Raw genomic sequence first — 17,852 nt, 5'->3', positions numbered from 1 at the left:
AATCCAAAGATTTGCAAATACTACAATATATTTTTTTCCATATTGTCCTCTGTGGGTTTTGTTGTATTTAAAATTGAAGCCAGAAATACCCTAAACTATTGAACTATAGGGGAAAGTAATTGAACATTAATAATCCAATGCAATGGAATATAATGTAGCCCTTAAAAATGTACATGAAGAAAACATAAGAAATAATTGATTTAATTGTCCATGGTGAACACAGCAATAGAATACAAAATTGTCCATGAAGTAAGGTTATAATTACATAGTTTTTAAAAGTGCAGTCCTGGGCTTCCCTGGTGGCGCAGTGGTTGAGAATCTGCCTGCCAATGCAGGGGACGCGGGTTCGAGCCCTGGCCTGGGAAGATCCCACATGCCGCGGAGCGACTCGGCCCGTGAGCCACAATTACTGAGCCTGCGCGTCTGGAGCCTGTGCTCGGCAACGAGAGGGGCCGCGATAGTGAGAGGCCCGCGCACCGCGATGAAGAGTGGCCCCCGCTTGCCACAACTAGAGAAAGCCCTCGCACAGAAACGAAGACCCAACAAAGCCATACATACATACATACATACATACATTAAAAAAAAAGAATGTAAGCAGACAAGAATAGCATTAAAAAAAAAAAAAAAAAAAAAGTGCAGTCCTTTTTTTTATTCCTTTTTTTCCCTTTTGGTTGTCTTATCTATTGAGTTGTTCCTTTTAATCAATATAAATACATACCAAAAATTACTCAGAAGACAACAGTAGATGTGTTTAACTTAATACTGTTCTTCTCTTTTATTTTCCAAATAATATTAAATAAATACATAGTACCTTAAAATGAAATGTGGTGATATAGAGCTTGTGCGTGGCAGATGGAACTGACTGCACACCCAATGTCCATCTTCCCCTTCGTCCTACTCTGCTCAGTTAAAACACTACAAATCTCAGCCTTCCTTGCAAACATGGGTGGCCAGGTGATAAAGTTCTAACCAATGAGATGTACAGGGAAACTGCTGGGTGCAGCCCGTTAAGAGGAAGTTGACTTGACTGGCTTTCACCTTTCCCTTTTCCCTTATCCTACTTCTTTCCTTGAATGAGACTGTGAAGCAAGTGAGAAGCCATCTTGTGAGCATGGGGACAAAGCCACTGATTAAAGGGCGGCGGAGTGGAAAGTCAGGAGGAGTCTGGATTCCTGAAGGCATTATAGAGCCACTGCACCAACCCTGGACTGCACACCTTCAACCTTTCCTGTTACATGAGGAAAAGCTCCAAAATACCTTACTTGTTTAAGCCTTTCTCCTATATGCAGCCAAACATAACCCTTAACTGAGACATCTTGCTAAAATTAAAGTTTAACAAATTATACCATTGTAAGGCACTTCAAAGTGTATCTAATCATACTACCTTCAGATGAGAAAAGTAATCTTCAGAAAGGTTGAAGGCTTGAAGCTAATCTGTATCCGAACAAGGACTAGAACCCCACTCTCACTTAAGTAAATACTTTTTTCTAAAATATTAAAATCAAGTCCACTTTAGTGGTCCAGTTTGAAAATAACTTATTGGACGTTTCATATTTCTTTTTCTAATGATAACATTTAAGGAAATTAGACATACACAGGTCAAAAACCAGTGTTCATCCTTTTGTTGCTCATAAGCAAAGCTGTACTTTGAAGTTACTCAAAATCAGTATTCAAACTAACTGACATCAGTTTCTTAAGTATGCGGGTGCAGGTTACTCCTAAAGATTAAGCAATCTACAACAAGGATAGAGAGTCAGTAAATTTACAAATAGCGTTTGAGGTCATACTCTGTCCCACAAAACAACTAATTTAGGCCCTCTTCTCTGATTATCAACCTAATAGAAAACCAAAAATGTATGTATTACACACATGGTACATGTCTGAATCTCACAAATATTGTTTCTGATATAAAGAATAAGACTATCTCTTTTGTCCTCGGAAAAGAGAGATTTCTTTCCTATACTGGATATAGGATTTTTGGATCCCCAATGCTTTTTGCTCAGTAGTTGGCTACTTCCATCACCAACTCCCTGGTTAGATTCCTGATCCCTGCTCTTCAGACAAACGCCCCCTGGATTCCGCTGTGTAAGAAAACCCAGGTACTCAGGGCATCTGCCCAGAGAATAGAGAGGACCAGCTCCTTAAGAGCCTGAACTTTCATTCTCTCTCCTTTCTGCTTAGTATGTGGCCCCACTCTTGGTTCTTCTAACATTTCTTTTGTTCTTTACTGAAGAGAAATGTAATTCTCTGCCTCCAGATCTAAACCTCTTAGGGAAAGACATTTTCTTCAAGAATAACACAAATTCATCAAGGGAAGTAAGTGTATTTTTGTGAACATGAATATATTACAGAGTCTCAGGTAGCAGTGAGAAAACTGATTAAACGCTTCTTAGATATGCTATAGAGTCTTCTCCCATGTCACATCAGCACTTGTTGCTACCCTCCATGAGGCTAGATACCCCGTTTCTTGAGCTATGACTGTCAAGAAGCAGGAAGCCAGAATATATTATATTCTGTAGGTAGAACTTGATATTTTATATTCTGTAGGTAGTAATAAAATTCTACCTACAGTTAAGAAACACTAAGCTTAAAACAGCCCTTGCAGCAATTTCTAAATACCACAAGATGGAGATATGACTCCATGGCAGAGGAAAAAACTTCACTTTTCCAACAGCAAAAAAACACACGTTATTTTCCTGACTTTCCAACACACAGACATAAGGGTATTTCTGGGTTGTAAATAACAGAGAGGTCTACCAAAAAGTTAATTTCTCCCTCAATTCATTAACAAAAATACAAGATTTTTCTATGTCTTTCACTAAAGGTTTGCAGTTATTCAAAGAGCACTCTCCATAAATGCCCAGGACTTCTGTGAATGCAGCAGGCAGCTTAGTGCTCTACCTACAGCTACTAAGAAACACATTATTTCTGATCAGCAGTATCAAAGGGCTGTTGGTATAGCAGAGTTAAATGGCAGAGGTTTAAGAGGGAGAGACTCTGACTCCACATTTCCAGACTGTGTGAAACTGTGTAAATCATTCAATCTCTTTAAGCTTAGAATCACATGTATTAAAATAACAATATAAAATTTTATGTCATGGGGTTTGTTGCAAGACTGAAATAATGTACATAAGTTAATTTGCATATTACATATGTTTAATTTAGGACAAGTTATTATTATTACTGTAATATTAAGTCCTGCCAATTTAGCTGAGTATTGTATTTTCATTTTCATGCAAAGTACCCTTGATTTATTTACAAGATTTCCATGTTTTTCTGAGTATTCTTGAAATAAAAATTCAGCAAGAGTTCAACATAAGTCACGCTTTGGGCCTCCTCTACATTTAAAAAAAATATTAACAAATATTTGAATGAATGAAAAACAAACGAATACTCTTTGTAAAGTAGAAAACATAAATTCATTTATTGGGGATTAAAATTACCTCTCAAAAGAAGAAAGATGTCACTAGGGCAACCAAAAGAAAAAGTAGGTGAAGCAGCCCGGTGAGGTTACAGGGTAATTTTATGGGTTCTCAGTTGTTAGATTTTAAACATACTCTGTGTGTGTGTGTGTGTGTGTGTGTGTGTGTGTGTGTGTGTGTGTGTGTGTGTGTGTGTGTGTGTGTGTGTGTATTCCAGAGGAACTAGAATGGAACTGTTTTAGATGGGTATGAGAGAGGTATTTCTGAGTTAAACAGGCTCTTTCAGGTTGTAAGGAATAGACACACTCAGGTTTCCCCCCGGCCTGACCACTGAGATCCTTTCACTTCCATTTTGTTTGTACCTGCAACAGAATCCCTGCCCAGCTTTTTACGGGAGAGACCAAGCTGAAGGCCTTGTTTATAGGATTCTTTACCTCACAGGAAAGCTCCACTGAACAAAATATTTTATTTGGACCTTGTCACAGTCTTTAAACTTCTGTTTGAAATTTGTCTGGGGAAAAATACACATAATTTCCTTCAATTATTCCTCTTGTTTAACCATCTTTTACTCACCACTGGCAGCTGTTCATAGACACGAATAGAAGACAGTCTGCCTACAATAAAGCAAATATGAGCAATTGATGTTTTATCAATTTTAACTCAACTTATAAAACATATATATAGGTGCTTCTGTACCTGAAGGATTTCCATGGATTTTTTCCATTTTCTCTTTGAGAGAAACAATCTGCTTTTCTAGTTGGTCATTCAATTCAAGTTGTGTCTCATAACGGGTTTTCCATTCACCACCTGAGTGAAGAGGTGGGGATGGTCAAGATCACCTCATCACCTCTCATTTATTCATTAAAACAACATTAATTAGCTCAGTCCTACTCCATTACTATACTGGACTTTATTAGTAACACAGATGCACTGGAGGGAACTCATGTCTAAGCACGCGTTCTCCGTTACACAGGATCTGTGCCGACACCAGACTCACCAATTCCCACCCAGTGGCCTCACTGTCACTATTGATTCCTGGTCTTCTTACTCTCCACCCCCTATTGTCTTTAGTTCCTTGTGTATCCTTATAAGGAATTCTATTAGAGGAAATATCAGGAACATGCTTCTTTCCTTGGAACTTGAAATATCCATATATTACAGCCTAAGGAGTACTAGCCTCCCGTCCAATGTCATATTCATTTTTTTCCTTTGCAAAAGAGTTCTGAAGTCCGTTCAACAGCTACTAATTATGTGTTTGCTGTGTTAAAAGCACACAATACCTTACATATATAAACTAATTTAATCCTCATTTACAAAAACTTAGTTACCCATTTTACAGATGAGGAAAACAAGGTTCAGAGATGTCAAATAACAGTATTAAGATGACAAAGTAAAAATGGGGAACTGGGGTTTCAACCTGTTTGTTCTGACTTGAAAGTGTGTCCTCTTAACCGCTGTGCTATGGTAACACTGTTCACCTTCGGCTACCTATTCAGGTATCTTCTCTTATCCGTAAGCAGTTTTCTTTCACTAAATCCCTTTGGCTATTGAGGCCAAAACATTTGTCTTATTGCTCTGGGAGGAGGAGGAGGATGCAGCCTAGAATTAAAACCTCCTTTTCAGCTCCAAGGCCCAAAGCTAATTTTTTTTTTTTTTTTTTGAGTCTTGAAAGTCACACTTCGTAGAGAGAAAAAATGGCGTTTCTCAACTTTAAATGCTCTTTGCATACATGGGGCAACTTGTGCTACAAAATAGTTGATGGAAGAGTCTAAGCAGAAAGACTTATTAGCTCACACCACTGCCAACCTCCTCAACCTTAACACAACCCTGCCCTCGCTCTCATCTCTAATCAGATGTGGTCTACCAAAGAGAGGGGCAGGAACGCCCTTCCAAACCGAAGTCCAAAGTCGTTAATCCAAATGCTTAACAAGTGGATGGAGGCCCACACAACTGGAGATTGATAAAATTTTTGCTTTCTTTTCACATACCAGCATTGACCCCCACAAATTTGGTCAGCTTCCTGCTGTCAACTGTTTTCTTTTTCTGAAAAAGGACCACACTGAGTTTGACTTTCCCTGCCACACTTTGTTCTGTGATAAGCCAGAAGTACTGATTTCATACTGAGGTTTGTAATTTTTACAAAAATTTTTTTTTTTTTATAAATTGATTTTATTTATTTATTTTTGGCTGCGTTGGGTCTTCGTTGTGGTGCGCTGGCTTCTCTTGTTGCGGAGCACGGGCTCTAGGCGCACGGGCTTCAGTAGTTGTGGCACGTGGGCTCAGCAGTTGTGGCACGTGGGCTCCAGAGCGCAGGCTCAGTAGTTGTGGCGCACGGGCTTAGTTGCTCCATGGCATGTGGGATCTTCCCGGCCCAGGGCTCGAACCCATGTCCCCTGCATTGGCAGGCGGATCCTTAACCACTGCACCACCAGGGAAGTCCCAAAATTTTTGAAAAATAATTTTTCACCTGTCTTTAAAATGCAATAATGTTGGGGCTTCCCTGGTGGCGCAGTGGTTGGGAGTCTGCCTGCCAGTGCAGGGCACACGGGTTCGAGCCCTGGTCTGGGAGGATCCCACATGCCGCGGAGTGGCTGGGCCCGTGAGCCACAGCTGCTGAGCCTGCGCGTCTGGAGCCTGTGCTCCGCAACAAGAGAGGCCGCGACAGTGAGAGGCCCGCGCACCGCGATGAAGAGTGGCCCCCACACGCCTTAAGTCGAGAAAGCCCTCCCACAGAAACGAAGACCCAATGCAGCCAAAAATAAAATAATTAATTAAAAGAAAAAAAATTTAAAAAAAATGCAATAATGTTTAAATTATGCTTTCAACTGGGAATAAGATTAGCAATTCAAAATAGCAAGTTTCTGGAATAATCTTGATACTAAGGAATGTCCAGAGCCGTCTAAAACCAGCCCAGGTAAGAGATGTGGTGCTCTCATTAGATGGTCACAATAAATGTGACCCTAAAAAAGATGATCCTTGACCTTGAGCACAACAGCAGCCAACCTATCAAGGCCTAAGATGTACTTAATAATAAGTCATTATCAAAATACAGACTGTGAGGATAAAAATTTAGCAAAAACATTTGTGTCTCTTGGGAGAAAAAATACCCTGAGCAGTAACTCCATGAAACCACTGCTTTTGCAGTAGTTCTAAAAACAAACAAAAGACAAGCACTGTACCTTTGAAGGGAAAAATTAAATTGCTTTGCAGTCTCAAAGAGGGATCTTGGCTAGAATCACTACAGTGAAAAGTAAAATCAAACCAAAAATTGAAAAATTCTAGAAATTTGATTCATGGTCAAAATTGACCTTAAAAGAGGAAGTTCATAAAGCAAGAGAATATTAGGTGGAGGCCTATCTTTCAGATATGGACATTTTTTTCCCAAAGAGAGATAGCACATTAACAAAAACAAAACAAACAAAGCCCAACTAAACAACAACGCCAAATAATAATTTTTAAATTGTTAAGAAGAACACAGTTGAACTGATTGAAACGTGGCCCTACATGGACATTCATGTTTGTGTTGTTCACTATATTTATGATTACAGTGATGGAGTTATATTAACTTGAAAAGACTTTGTAAATAAGAAAATGTTAACAAGGAAAGGAAAGAGCCTACTACGTGGCACTGTACGAGGCACTAGGGATTCAAAAATAAAATAGACACAATCCCTGCTGTCAATCAGCAGTAGGAGAAGTTGGGAGGGGTGGGGAGTACAGAAACATATAGCCAGAAGATTTAAGAAATTTTTTGGTTAATTGGTTGTAATGGTATACAAAGAAAGATATACAATCTGGAAGGTGGCAGAAGGGAATGAGAAATGGGGAGGTCAAGATTGAAGAGGGACAGAAAATGCTTCTTGGGGGGAATGACACCTGTTCTAAGCCAGAGAGGGTGAAAAAGAATATTCAAACAGCAAGAACTGCATGAACAAAAATACCAACAGGTACAAAAAAGGGGGCACGGTGCAAAGACTATCTCTTTGAGTAAAGCTGCCCTCCAGCATATTTTCAGAAGACTCCATGAGGAAAAACATCCCCAAAGTAGGACTAGTGGGTTTGAGCCATGTCTCCACCAGTTTATTTCTGTGATCCTGAGCAAGTTACATTTCCTGTGCCTCAATTTCTCAACTGTAAAATAAGGATAATTAAAGTTCCTACACTATAGGATATTGACAGGATTAATTAAAACATGTGAAGTGCTTAAAGCAGTGCAGGGCACACAGAAATTGCTATAAAAGTTAGTTGTTTTTGTTGTTGTTATCATTTTTATCATCATAAGAAATTTACTGCAAAATTGTTTCCCCAAACGGTAGTACTACACTGCTATCAGTAATGTATAAAGTTCCTATTTCACTTATAAAAAAAATCTCTACTTCTTTTATAGGCAACAAATTTCTTTGACTTAAAAGCAAGTTGGATATTTTCCCATATTCACGAGTTATCTCTATGTCCTACTCATATTTATCTACAGGGAACTTAGTGTTTTCTAAATGAACTGCAGAGGACATAGATGTGGTGAAAATATAGACCTTTTGTCCATCATTTTGGCTACCAATGTGTTTACCAGATTACTGTTTGACTTCTCATATTGGTCTTTTTTCCTTTAAGTCAAGGGAAGCTACTTTCTCTGATGTCAAACCTAAATATGTTTTCCTCAGTGATTTACTGTTCTTTAAGAAAGGCCTTCTTTATCCATAAACAAATACACATTCATCTATATTTTGTTTCATTTAAAAATATTTAAATCTTTAAATTTTAAATATTTAACAATTTTAAATATTTAAATATTAAATCCATCTGGAAGGTTTTATTTTATTTTAGAGTAATTTTTTATTTATTTGGCTGCCCCGGGTCATAGTTGCGGCATGCGAACTCTTGGCTGTGGCATGTGGGCTCTGGTTCCCTGACCAGGGATGGAACCCGGGCCCCCTGCATTAGGAGCACGGAGTCTTAGCCACTGGACCACCAGGGAAGTCCGCTCAGAAGTTTTGAGAATTAAGTATACAGTGAAGATCTAAAGGGATTATTTTTCTAAATATTATATCAATTTTCCAAATGGAATTTATTGAATAATTCATCACTTTAAAAGAAGCTCATTTTTTTTTTCTTCTTTTCTTTTTTTTGGCAGTGCCACGCAGCATGCAGAATCCTAGTTCCCCGACCAGGGATCAAACCCGTGCCCCCTGCATTGGAAGCACGGAGTCTCAACCACTGGACTGCCAGGGAAGTCCCTCTTTTAGCTCTTTTAAAGCTCTGTGTGGTGACACAGATTCCAATAAAACATTACTGGTAATTGGCTCCTTGGTTCCAGTTCTCTGCCCAGAAGCCCTTTCCCAAACTTGGGCAGGCAGGCTAAAGTTGTTCTTTCTTCATGGTGGGAAGGGGAAGACAGTAATTAGAAAGTGATAGCTTCATGATTTTTATGGAATGTTTGTGTCCCTCTAAAATTCATATGTTGAAGCCCTAACCCCATGTGACTTTAGCTGGAGGTGGGGTCTGTGAGAAAGTGATAAAAGTTAAATGAGATCATAAGGGTGGGGCCATAATCCAATAGGGTTGCTGCCCTTATGAAAAAAGGAAGAGGCACCATAGCTTGTTCTGTCTGCCATGTGAGAATACAATGAGAAGGTGGTCATCTGCAAGGCAGGAAGTAGGTCTGCACACTAGAAACCAAATCGGCTGGCACCTTGATCTTGGACTTCCCAGGATCTAGAACTATAAGAAAATAAATTTCTGTTGTTTAAGCCACACAGTCTATGGTACTTTGTTATGACAGCCCGAGCAGACTAAAACAATGATCATTTGGTACTTTCCTATTTCAATGTATGGTGCAGTTTTTGTAATAATCTATTTCCCACAAGTCTCATAAATGAAAATGGTTTTCTCCTTTTTTTCGTAGATAACTGAAAACAGTTTTTTAATTAACTTAGTAACCTGGCCCTGAATTTCACAGTAGTACAACGTTTTAATAAATGAGAATCTCTTTCTGTTATCGGCTGAATTGTGTCTCCTTCCTCTCCCCAAATTCATATGTTGAAGTCCTAAGCTCCCAGTACTCAGATGTGACTGTATTTAGAGATAGGACATTTAAAGAGCTCATTAAGGTTAAATGAGGTCATATGGTTAGCCCTAATCCAATATGACTGATCTCATAATAAGAAGAAGAGATTAGGACACAAACAGGTACAGAGGGAAGACCACGTGAAGACACAGAAAGAAAGCCCTGAGAAGAAACCAACCCTGTGAACATCACAGTCTTGGACTTGTAGTCTCCAGAAGTGTGAGAAAATAAGTTTCTGTGGTTCAACTCAGCCTGTCTGCGGTACTTTGTTATGGAAGCTCTAGCAAACTAATACACTATCTATTCTGTTTTATTGATTTGTTTTCAGTTTTAATGATTATAGCTTTATTATACATTGTAGGAGTCCTGTCAACCCCCCAAAATTTCTTATCAGTTATCCCTATTTATTCATCTAGTTAACTTTAGTCAGTTATTGAAGTTAAGAAAAAACAGCTGTTTTAATAAGAATACATATCAATAAATTAATTTGAAAAGAATAAGCACATTTATAACACCCAATTCTCCTATATAGGAAAAGTCTATGTCCCCCTTATAAAACCTTAATAATAAATTTCCCAATTTCATTTCACTTTAGGGTTTCTCTCCAGTATGAAATCCCTTATGTTGAATAAGGTGAGAATTCTTTTTTTTTTTAACATCTTTATTGGAGTATAATTGCTTTACAATGGTGTGTTAGTTTCTGTTTTATAACAAAGTGAATCAGTTGTACATATACATATATCCCCGTATCTCTTCCCTCTTGCGTCTCCCTCCCTCCTACCCTCCCTATCCCACCCCTCTAGGTGGTCACAAAGCACCCAGCTGATCTCCCTGTGCTATGCGGCTGCTTCCCACTAGCTATTTTACATTTGGTAGTGTATATATGTCCATGCCACTCTCTCACTTTATCCCAGCTTACCATTCCCCCTCCCCGTATCCTCAAGTCCATTCTCTAGTAGGTCTGTGTCTTTATTCCCATCTTGCCCCTAGGTTCTTCATGACCTTTTTTTTTTTTAGATTCCATATATATGTGTTAGCATACAGTATTTTTCTCTTTCTGACTTACTTCACTCTGTATGACAGACTCTAGGTCCATCCACCTCACTACAAATAACTCAATTTAGTTCCTTTTTATGACTGGGTAATATTCCCTTGTATATATGTGCCACATCTTCTTTATCCATTCATCTGTCAGTGGACACTTAGGTTGCTTCCATGTCCTGGCTATTGTAAATATAGCTGCAATGAACATTTTGGTACATGACTCTTTTTGAATTATGGTATTCTCAGGGTATATGCCCAGTAGTGGGATTCCTGGGTCATATGGTAGTTGTATTTTTAGTTTTTTAAGGAACCTCCATACTGTTCTCCATAGTGGCTGTATCAATGTACATTCCCACCAACAGTGCAAGAGGGTTCCCTTTTCTCCACACCCTCTCCAGCATATACTGTTTGTAGATTTTTTGATGATGGCCATTCACACCAGTGTGAGGTGATACCTCACTGTAGTTTTGATTTGCATTTCTCTAATTATTAGTGATGTTGAGCATTCTTTCATGTGTTTGTTAGCAATCTGTATATCTTCTTTGGAGAAATGTCTATTTAGGTCTTCTGCCCATTTTTGGATTGGGTTGTTTGTTTCTTTGATATTGAGTTGTATGAGCTGCTTGTAAATTTTGGAGATTAATCCTTTGTCAGTTGTTTGCAAATTGAAAGTCACTGGTGACCTTGATAAGAGCAATTTCAGTTGATTAGAGGTGAAACTTCTGATTGGATTGAGTCCAAGAGAGAGTAAGATAATCGTGCTTGTGCTGGGCAAATCCAGCCCGTTTCTATGCCTAGATGAGCAATGTCCCAGAGCCTCAGTAAATCAAGGCTCTCTTCTCCAGAAGAACAAACTTGAGAAGCAAACTTAAGAGACTTAAGTGGAAAAGAAGTAGAGGCTGAGTTTGGGATCTGACGGCAAAATGCCTGGATCCCAATTCCAGATCTATCCCTCCCCTCCTCTATAGCCTTGAGAAAGACATTTAGAATCCCTGAATCTCAGTTTTTCATCTATAAAATGAGGTGATACTGTTTTCAAAGGGTAGTGGTGAGGTTTCAATTTTTTAAAATGCACTTAAACCCCTACATCAATACTGACTCTTCTTACTTTTTAAAGTCTCCTGGACATTTTCTGTCTTGTTCTTTGTCTTGTGGCCAAGCTTTAAGATGGTGAAATCCAGATTTACTTAAAACATAAACCACTCTTTTTGAATATAGTTTCCTATGAATCCTAAAGGGCTTCAAAAGGCCACTATGCGAATGTGAAGCCCTTTGAAGTTTGTTCTGCTTGCTGCTTTGCCTAAAAATTAATCCTGTTACAAAACAGGTAGATTAAATACGAATAAACAGGTAAGAGTGCAAATAAAAAAACGATTCTATTGAAATGTTTTGCTGTACACAGAGCAGTGAAAGGTGAAAGGGGATAACGGTAGAAGGGGAAACGTGGGGCCAAAGAAGGGTTGCTATCTGTTTTTTAGATATAATAAACTCAGCATGTTTGTGTGCTGTTGGGGATGATTCAGTAGAGCAGGGAAAACGGCGCAGCAAAGACAGGACAATCAATCGCTGGAGTGATATCCTGGAGGAGGTGAGAGTAATGGCATCTGTTGTACAAGTGGAGGGATTGATATTAAATAAGAGTAACACAGAATATGCAGAGGAACAAGAGGGAAGTAAGAGGATGTGCAAAGATGCAGGTATTTAGGTGGGTAGCTTTCTTGGTAGAAACATGTGGAAATCCTCTTCTGATTGCTTCTTGGTTCTCTTTGAAAGAGGAAGGTAAGCTCATTCGCTGAGAGTGAGAATGGAGAGAGGGGTAGCAAGATTTGAGTAGAGGGTGGAAAGTGTGAAAGAATTACCTAAACAGATGTATCCATGGTTATCACTTGTGCATTTATTTCTTTTATAATGTTAAACAACAATAAATTTATTTTAAAAACTCCTTTAATATTACCCCATTGCCTTCAGGATAAATACAAATTCATCAGCATCATATTAAAGACTACTCTTCATCTTCTTCATAAACTTTTTTTTTTTTTTTTTTTTAAGACTACTCTTCATCTTCTTCATAAACTTTTATCTCATCTCCTGTCACATTCTCGTTACAATCCATGTTCCACCCTTATCAGCTACTTAAGAGTTCTCCTCAAGAGGCATTATGTTTAATACTCCCTGTGGCAGACTATTTGCCAAAGATGACTGCAAGAATCCATCCCATCCCACATGTTCTTCTGCAACGTGACCTTGACAAGTAGATTTTCTCCATTCCCTCAAATCTGTGGCTGTTTTGACCAATAGCATATAATGGAAATGACGCTGCCAGCTCCGGGAGCAGCCCTTAACTGGACTGGCAGTTTCTGTCACGGTGCCTTTTGCAACGCTTGCTCTTGGGATACAGCCTCTTGGAACCCAGGCACCATGCTGTGAGAAGCAAAAGCTACAAAGCCATGTGTAGGTACTTCTGATGGGTGGTCCCAGCTGGGCTCCCAGCCAACACCCAGGATGAGTTACCAGCCACATGGGTGAGTCATCTTGAAATGTCCAGCCCAGCTGAACCTTTAGATGACTGAGTGCCAGACTACATCTGACTGCAATCACATGACAGACCCCAATTAAGAACTTCCCAGATAAACCCAGTCAATCCACAGGCTTGTGAGAGACATATGTTCTTTAGAACCCTAAACGATAGGCTGGTTGGCTATGCAGCAGTAGATAACCAGAACTACTGTGTGCCAATGTAGGGAGACAGCTGTTGTCATGGTAGTAGTGGTGGTGGCAGACAGGTGATTTAGGCTAAAATCATGGCTCTGCCAACCCCTGGCTCTGTGATCTTAGCAAGTTACTTAAATTCCTGAACTTCATTTTTCCATAAATGGGAATAATAATAAACATCTCACCTGACACAGTTCCTGGCGTTAGTTGATTCTGAAGAAGGGATGAAGGTTTCTGCCCTTCACCTTAGGTTTTAGCTTGGCCCACTGAGGAAAGAACTTTCTCGCCTACCATTTTATCTTTTCTCTTTATACCCATATTCCAGCTCCTCCCCGTGAGAAGAGTTGTTGATAATACGACTTGCTGGGCTTACATTTTACTTGTGGGCATAGTTACTGCATTGTGTGTGTATCTGTGAGCATGACCTGTTTCATCTGTAGTTAGATGGATGAGGAAATTCCAGCCAGCCTTGCCAATGCAACTACTTGGTAAGTGTACTCACAGTCTGCCCCCACAGAGCCAGTTTTATTAAGGATATAGACATGGAGACGTAGGAAGCTACTTTGGCCTTGGGACAAAGCAGTGTTCTCCAAGCAAGCTTTAACAGAGCATTGGGTATTATGAAAAGTAGCATTATATTTGTCATATGGCTACTAATCCATTTTGTTCATGGCTTCCCCAATAGAAGAAAAGTATGAATGGGTTTAAGAAGCAAAGCCCACCCCCATAACCCTAATAAACTCCTACTGTTCTTTAGTAGTCAGTTCAACACTGCCTCCTCTGCCCTCATGCAAGGTGTGTTGGGTTCCCCTTACCTGAGCTGCCATTTCTCCTCATGCAGAACTTACATTACTTCTCCTGCTCATATTTTAGTTTGACACTTCCTCCCAGTAGTCAGTGAAACTCTTTAGAAAAGGGAAAAGAAAGGTCTTCCATTCAAAGTGTTGACATATGGCAGGATCTCAATCAATATTTGTGTCATAAATTAACATCTTACAGACATTATAAATTTTAAGGATATATGGGTACGTTGCTGTGTGTAGGTGTGTGTGATGAGTGTGTGTGTGCAACACTCGCCTGCCCCTCCCTCATTCTTTCAACACAAACAAACAGCCAAAACCTAGATAAGGATTTTAAGGTTATATCCCAAATCTAGCAGTTAAGATATAAAGGTTATTACTTGAGCTATATAGAAAACGTGTGATATTTTATTACTAAGGAAATCATGTATTTATCTCACGTAACAAAGGTTTTGCTAATTGAAGAATGAACATTTTGAACTCGTAAGTAGATAAATAATTATAAAGTAACAGGTTTGACACTCTGAAATACGTTTTTAAAGCCTCTATATTAAATTATTATTAATGCTGTCAAAAAGCAATACTGAAATCTTGACACTATTATTCCAAATATGTAATTTAATGTACTATAGGTATCTTGGTAAAATGAACAATAGCTATACAGGAGTCATAAATAAAAATATTTACTTATATACCTTCATCGTCACTATTGAGTATGGCTTCCAGTTCCGCTATCTTGTGTCTTATTTCAAGCACTGAGAGTTGTACTATATCCCTATTATTAAACACATTTTGTTAATTATGATTCAATTAAAAATAACATGAGAAAAATAATACACAGTAACCTACCACTACTTCAGGAACAACCTATTACGAAACGTCACTTATTGAAGGCCTGGTTGAGAATTAGTAATCAGGCAAATGCAGGCTTCCGATTACCCGGGTCCAGAAGGACACTACAATGCACTAAAGCTCAAAGCTCCCCATGTAACCACTTAAAACCCTTTATTCTTAAAGTTGGCCTCAAGAAGTCTGACAATTTTGGTTATCTGGTTTCTCAAAGCCCAGAAAAGGCGCTGCAAATTACTACAGAAAGGAATAGCTAGGGCAACAGGTAACAACTGACAACCTGAAATAAAAAGGAAAAAAAAGAAACACTAATAAAAAAAAAAATACACACACATAGCATTCCAGAGATTATCTATTTAGGACATCAGCAAGTGGCATAGTAGTTATCAAAATACGATGACGGAATCATTTATATTTCTGAATGCCTATTATGTTAAAGGCATTGTGCTAAGTGCTGAAGATTCTGCGGTAAGTGAACAGAACAGCAATTGTAGCAGCTAACTTCCACTGGATGTTTATTACAAGCCAACGCTAAGTGCTTTACATACATTTCATTGAGTCCTGGTACCAACCACATGATGTGTGAGATACTGATTTCTATGCCAGTCTTAGACTTGAGAAAACGGAGGCTTCAGAGGTTCATTAACTTGCCCAAGATCATGTACTTGCTGAGTTAGTGATAAGAGCTGGGATTTGAATTTGTGCAGGATTCCTCTAAAGGACCGGCTCCTATATGCTACTGCTTCCGGAAATACAGAACCTGTCCTCAGAGTGCTTATAGCTTAGTACCAGACCAAGAAATAACTGAGCAATTAAGAGTGTGGTTGGAGCTACCACAGAGGAAAGCGCAGGAAGCTACAGGGACACCCAGGAGAGTCTAGCCCTCCTGTGGCCTGCGGTGGGGGTGGGGGTAGGGGTATCTAGAAAGATACTTAAAATGTTCCAAAGACTTAGTAAGAAGTACTGATAGTGAGTACTTTAAGAAGTATACATAGTAGGGGCTTCAATTTCACCAAGTGTCACCAATTCTTAAGCTCTTCTAAAGGGATGAAAGAGAAGCATAACTAAACGAAACCTTTGTAATTTGAAACAGAAACCCTGAACTTAGTGGAACATCACAAGCAAACACGTGTTTCAGCATTAGAGTCTGTGCACACAGTACTCTCCACCGGACTTGCTCCTGAAGGCAGAACCTCAAAACCTGCCTATTTATAACACCTAACGCAAGAGCTAAATGAATCTTTCCTATAAAACACTGTTTTCAGATGTCACCAGTTCTGCCCGGGGATTAATGACACTGCAGGAGTCACCTCGGCCTCAGGGGCTTCGGCCTTGAGCCGCGGGGCTCCCACAGGCGCAGGCCCTCGGCGTGGCGGCGCCGACGTGAATCCCACACCCGGCGGGAGCGCGCGCCGCCCTCCGACTCACTTCAGGTGCCTTTCTTCCAGGAACTCCAGTTTAAGGCGGTCGGTGCTCATACCGTCGAAGGTGTCGCCTCTTCCTTCCTCCACCGTGTCAGATCAGAGGCCACCCACGCCCTTCCCTCACATGGCTTAGAACACGAGACCTGAGGGGACCCCAGGAGCTGGGAGAGGGCAAGCCCTGTCAGCCGTAGTCGGGTCGAACTGCCTCACGGTGGCGGCCTGGCGCCTTCCGGTGACGTCACTGGGCGACGCCCGGGGGCGGGGCCAGACTGGGCCGCCCAGGGCCGCTCACACAAGAAGAGGGCTCTGTACTGGGAAGTTTGGAATTGAATTAACTAGAACGTAATGTAGTAGCACGTTAGACTGACAGACTAATGTCCAAAAGAACCACCCAAATTTGTGGGCAAGAGATAATGTGAAGCATTTTGAGGAATGAGTTCAGTTAATAGCAATCGAGGGTTTATTTTATACAGTGATGTGTAAGAGATGCCAAGTGCTTTCACTGCTTTCAAAGAACCTACGGTTTAACTGAAAAGTGAAGGAGGTCTCTTGTCAGTATGTCAATAGTCACGTGGTGTGGCAAATCTTGTACTCCCAACTTCTGTGCCCAGCCTGAGGCAAGCTGTGGGGAGCAAGGTGCTGGTCACCCCTTAGACACTCACCCGTGTCTATTCTGTCTTGGTGGCTCCCTTCCTTCGTCCTCAGCCAGCGTTCCTAATTCTCTGATAGACTGGGGAGGTGGGGATGAGAGGGACCTGCATGGCAGAGAGATAGTCATGCATTTTATATTCTCCCAAATCTTTCTGGTTCACACCTAAACCATAGCTTTTGAAATACCAAAAGCTAAGAGCTGATGGTTTTGTTCTCTAGTTTCTCTGTAGAACCCCTGCTCCTTTGGGTCAGGAGGGTCAGGAATCCTCTCCACCTCTAATGCTGCTTCCTGGATTTCTACTCTTCCGTCCTCCTGTAAAAACCCACTCCTTATGCCATCTGGGTGTGACACCATCTACTTCTCCTTGCTTCACCCAGAGACTTAATAGTCACACCTGTCTACTGACTTGGACAAAAAAAGTAGTCTTTCCACCATAGGTCTTGTCTACAACCTCGCCCTTCAATTTGCAACTCGCATCACTTTATCTCCACTCCTCGCCCACAGCTATATGCTGAACCCTGTCATCAGTGTGGCTTTAGTTCAAACGCCTTAAATTTAAAAACTGCTGTATACCAAAGCCTCTTTTTCTGCTCCCAGCTCAGTTACTCCCTAAATAGCAACGTTTCAACTAGACATGTTATCTGTGGGGCTTCTTGAACATGCAAATGCTGGGATCTTATCCCTTATCTCAGTAATCTTGCTTCTTGGTAGCACTCTAGCAAGTTGCTTTTCAGCTGGCTAACTAAATTTGAACAGAACAGATTGGGTGGGATGTGGGGTTGGAGAGAGAACACTTTCCCGCACTAGTCATTTTTTCCTCCAATGAATAGCCTCCAGGTTGATCAAACTGTTTCTTCACATATGACAACTTTTTGCATAGAATAC

General features: G+C 40.2%; 1 protein-coding gene across 1 annotated transcript in view; it reads right to left on the bottom strand.

Annotated features, from left to right (window-relative positions):
• The window catches only part of CCDC169 (coiled-coil domain containing 169), a 36,571-nt gene that overhangs the window by 17,279 nt on the left and 1,440 nt on the right, over nt 1-17,852 (bottom strand). Inside the window, exons 3-6 of the mRNA XM_057532712.1 lie at nt 16,320-16,396; nt 14,738-14,817; nt 4,119-4,229; nt 3,996-4,036 (exon numbers count right to left, since the gene is read on the bottom strand). Coding sequence (XP_057388695.1) covers nt 3,996-4,036; nt 4,119-4,229; nt 14,738-14,817; nt 16,320-16,396 — 309 coding nt within the window. The remainder of the gene's footprint in view (nt 1-3,995; nt 4,037-4,118; nt 4,230-14,737; nt 14,818-16,319; nt 16,397-17,852) is intronic.

Source organism: Balaenoptera acutorostrata, chromosome 18 (genome assembly GCF_949987535.1).
Source record: "Balaenoptera acutorostrata chromosome 18, mBalAcu1.1, whole genome shotgun sequence".
In the NCBI taxonomy this organism is placed as follows: domain Eukaryota; kingdom Metazoa; phylum Chordata; class Mammalia; order Artiodactyla; family Balaenopteridae; genus Balaenoptera; species Balaenoptera acutorostrata.
The sequence above is the reverse complement of the archived record's forward strand: the minus strand, read 5'-3'. Positions and strand labels throughout refer to the sequence as shown.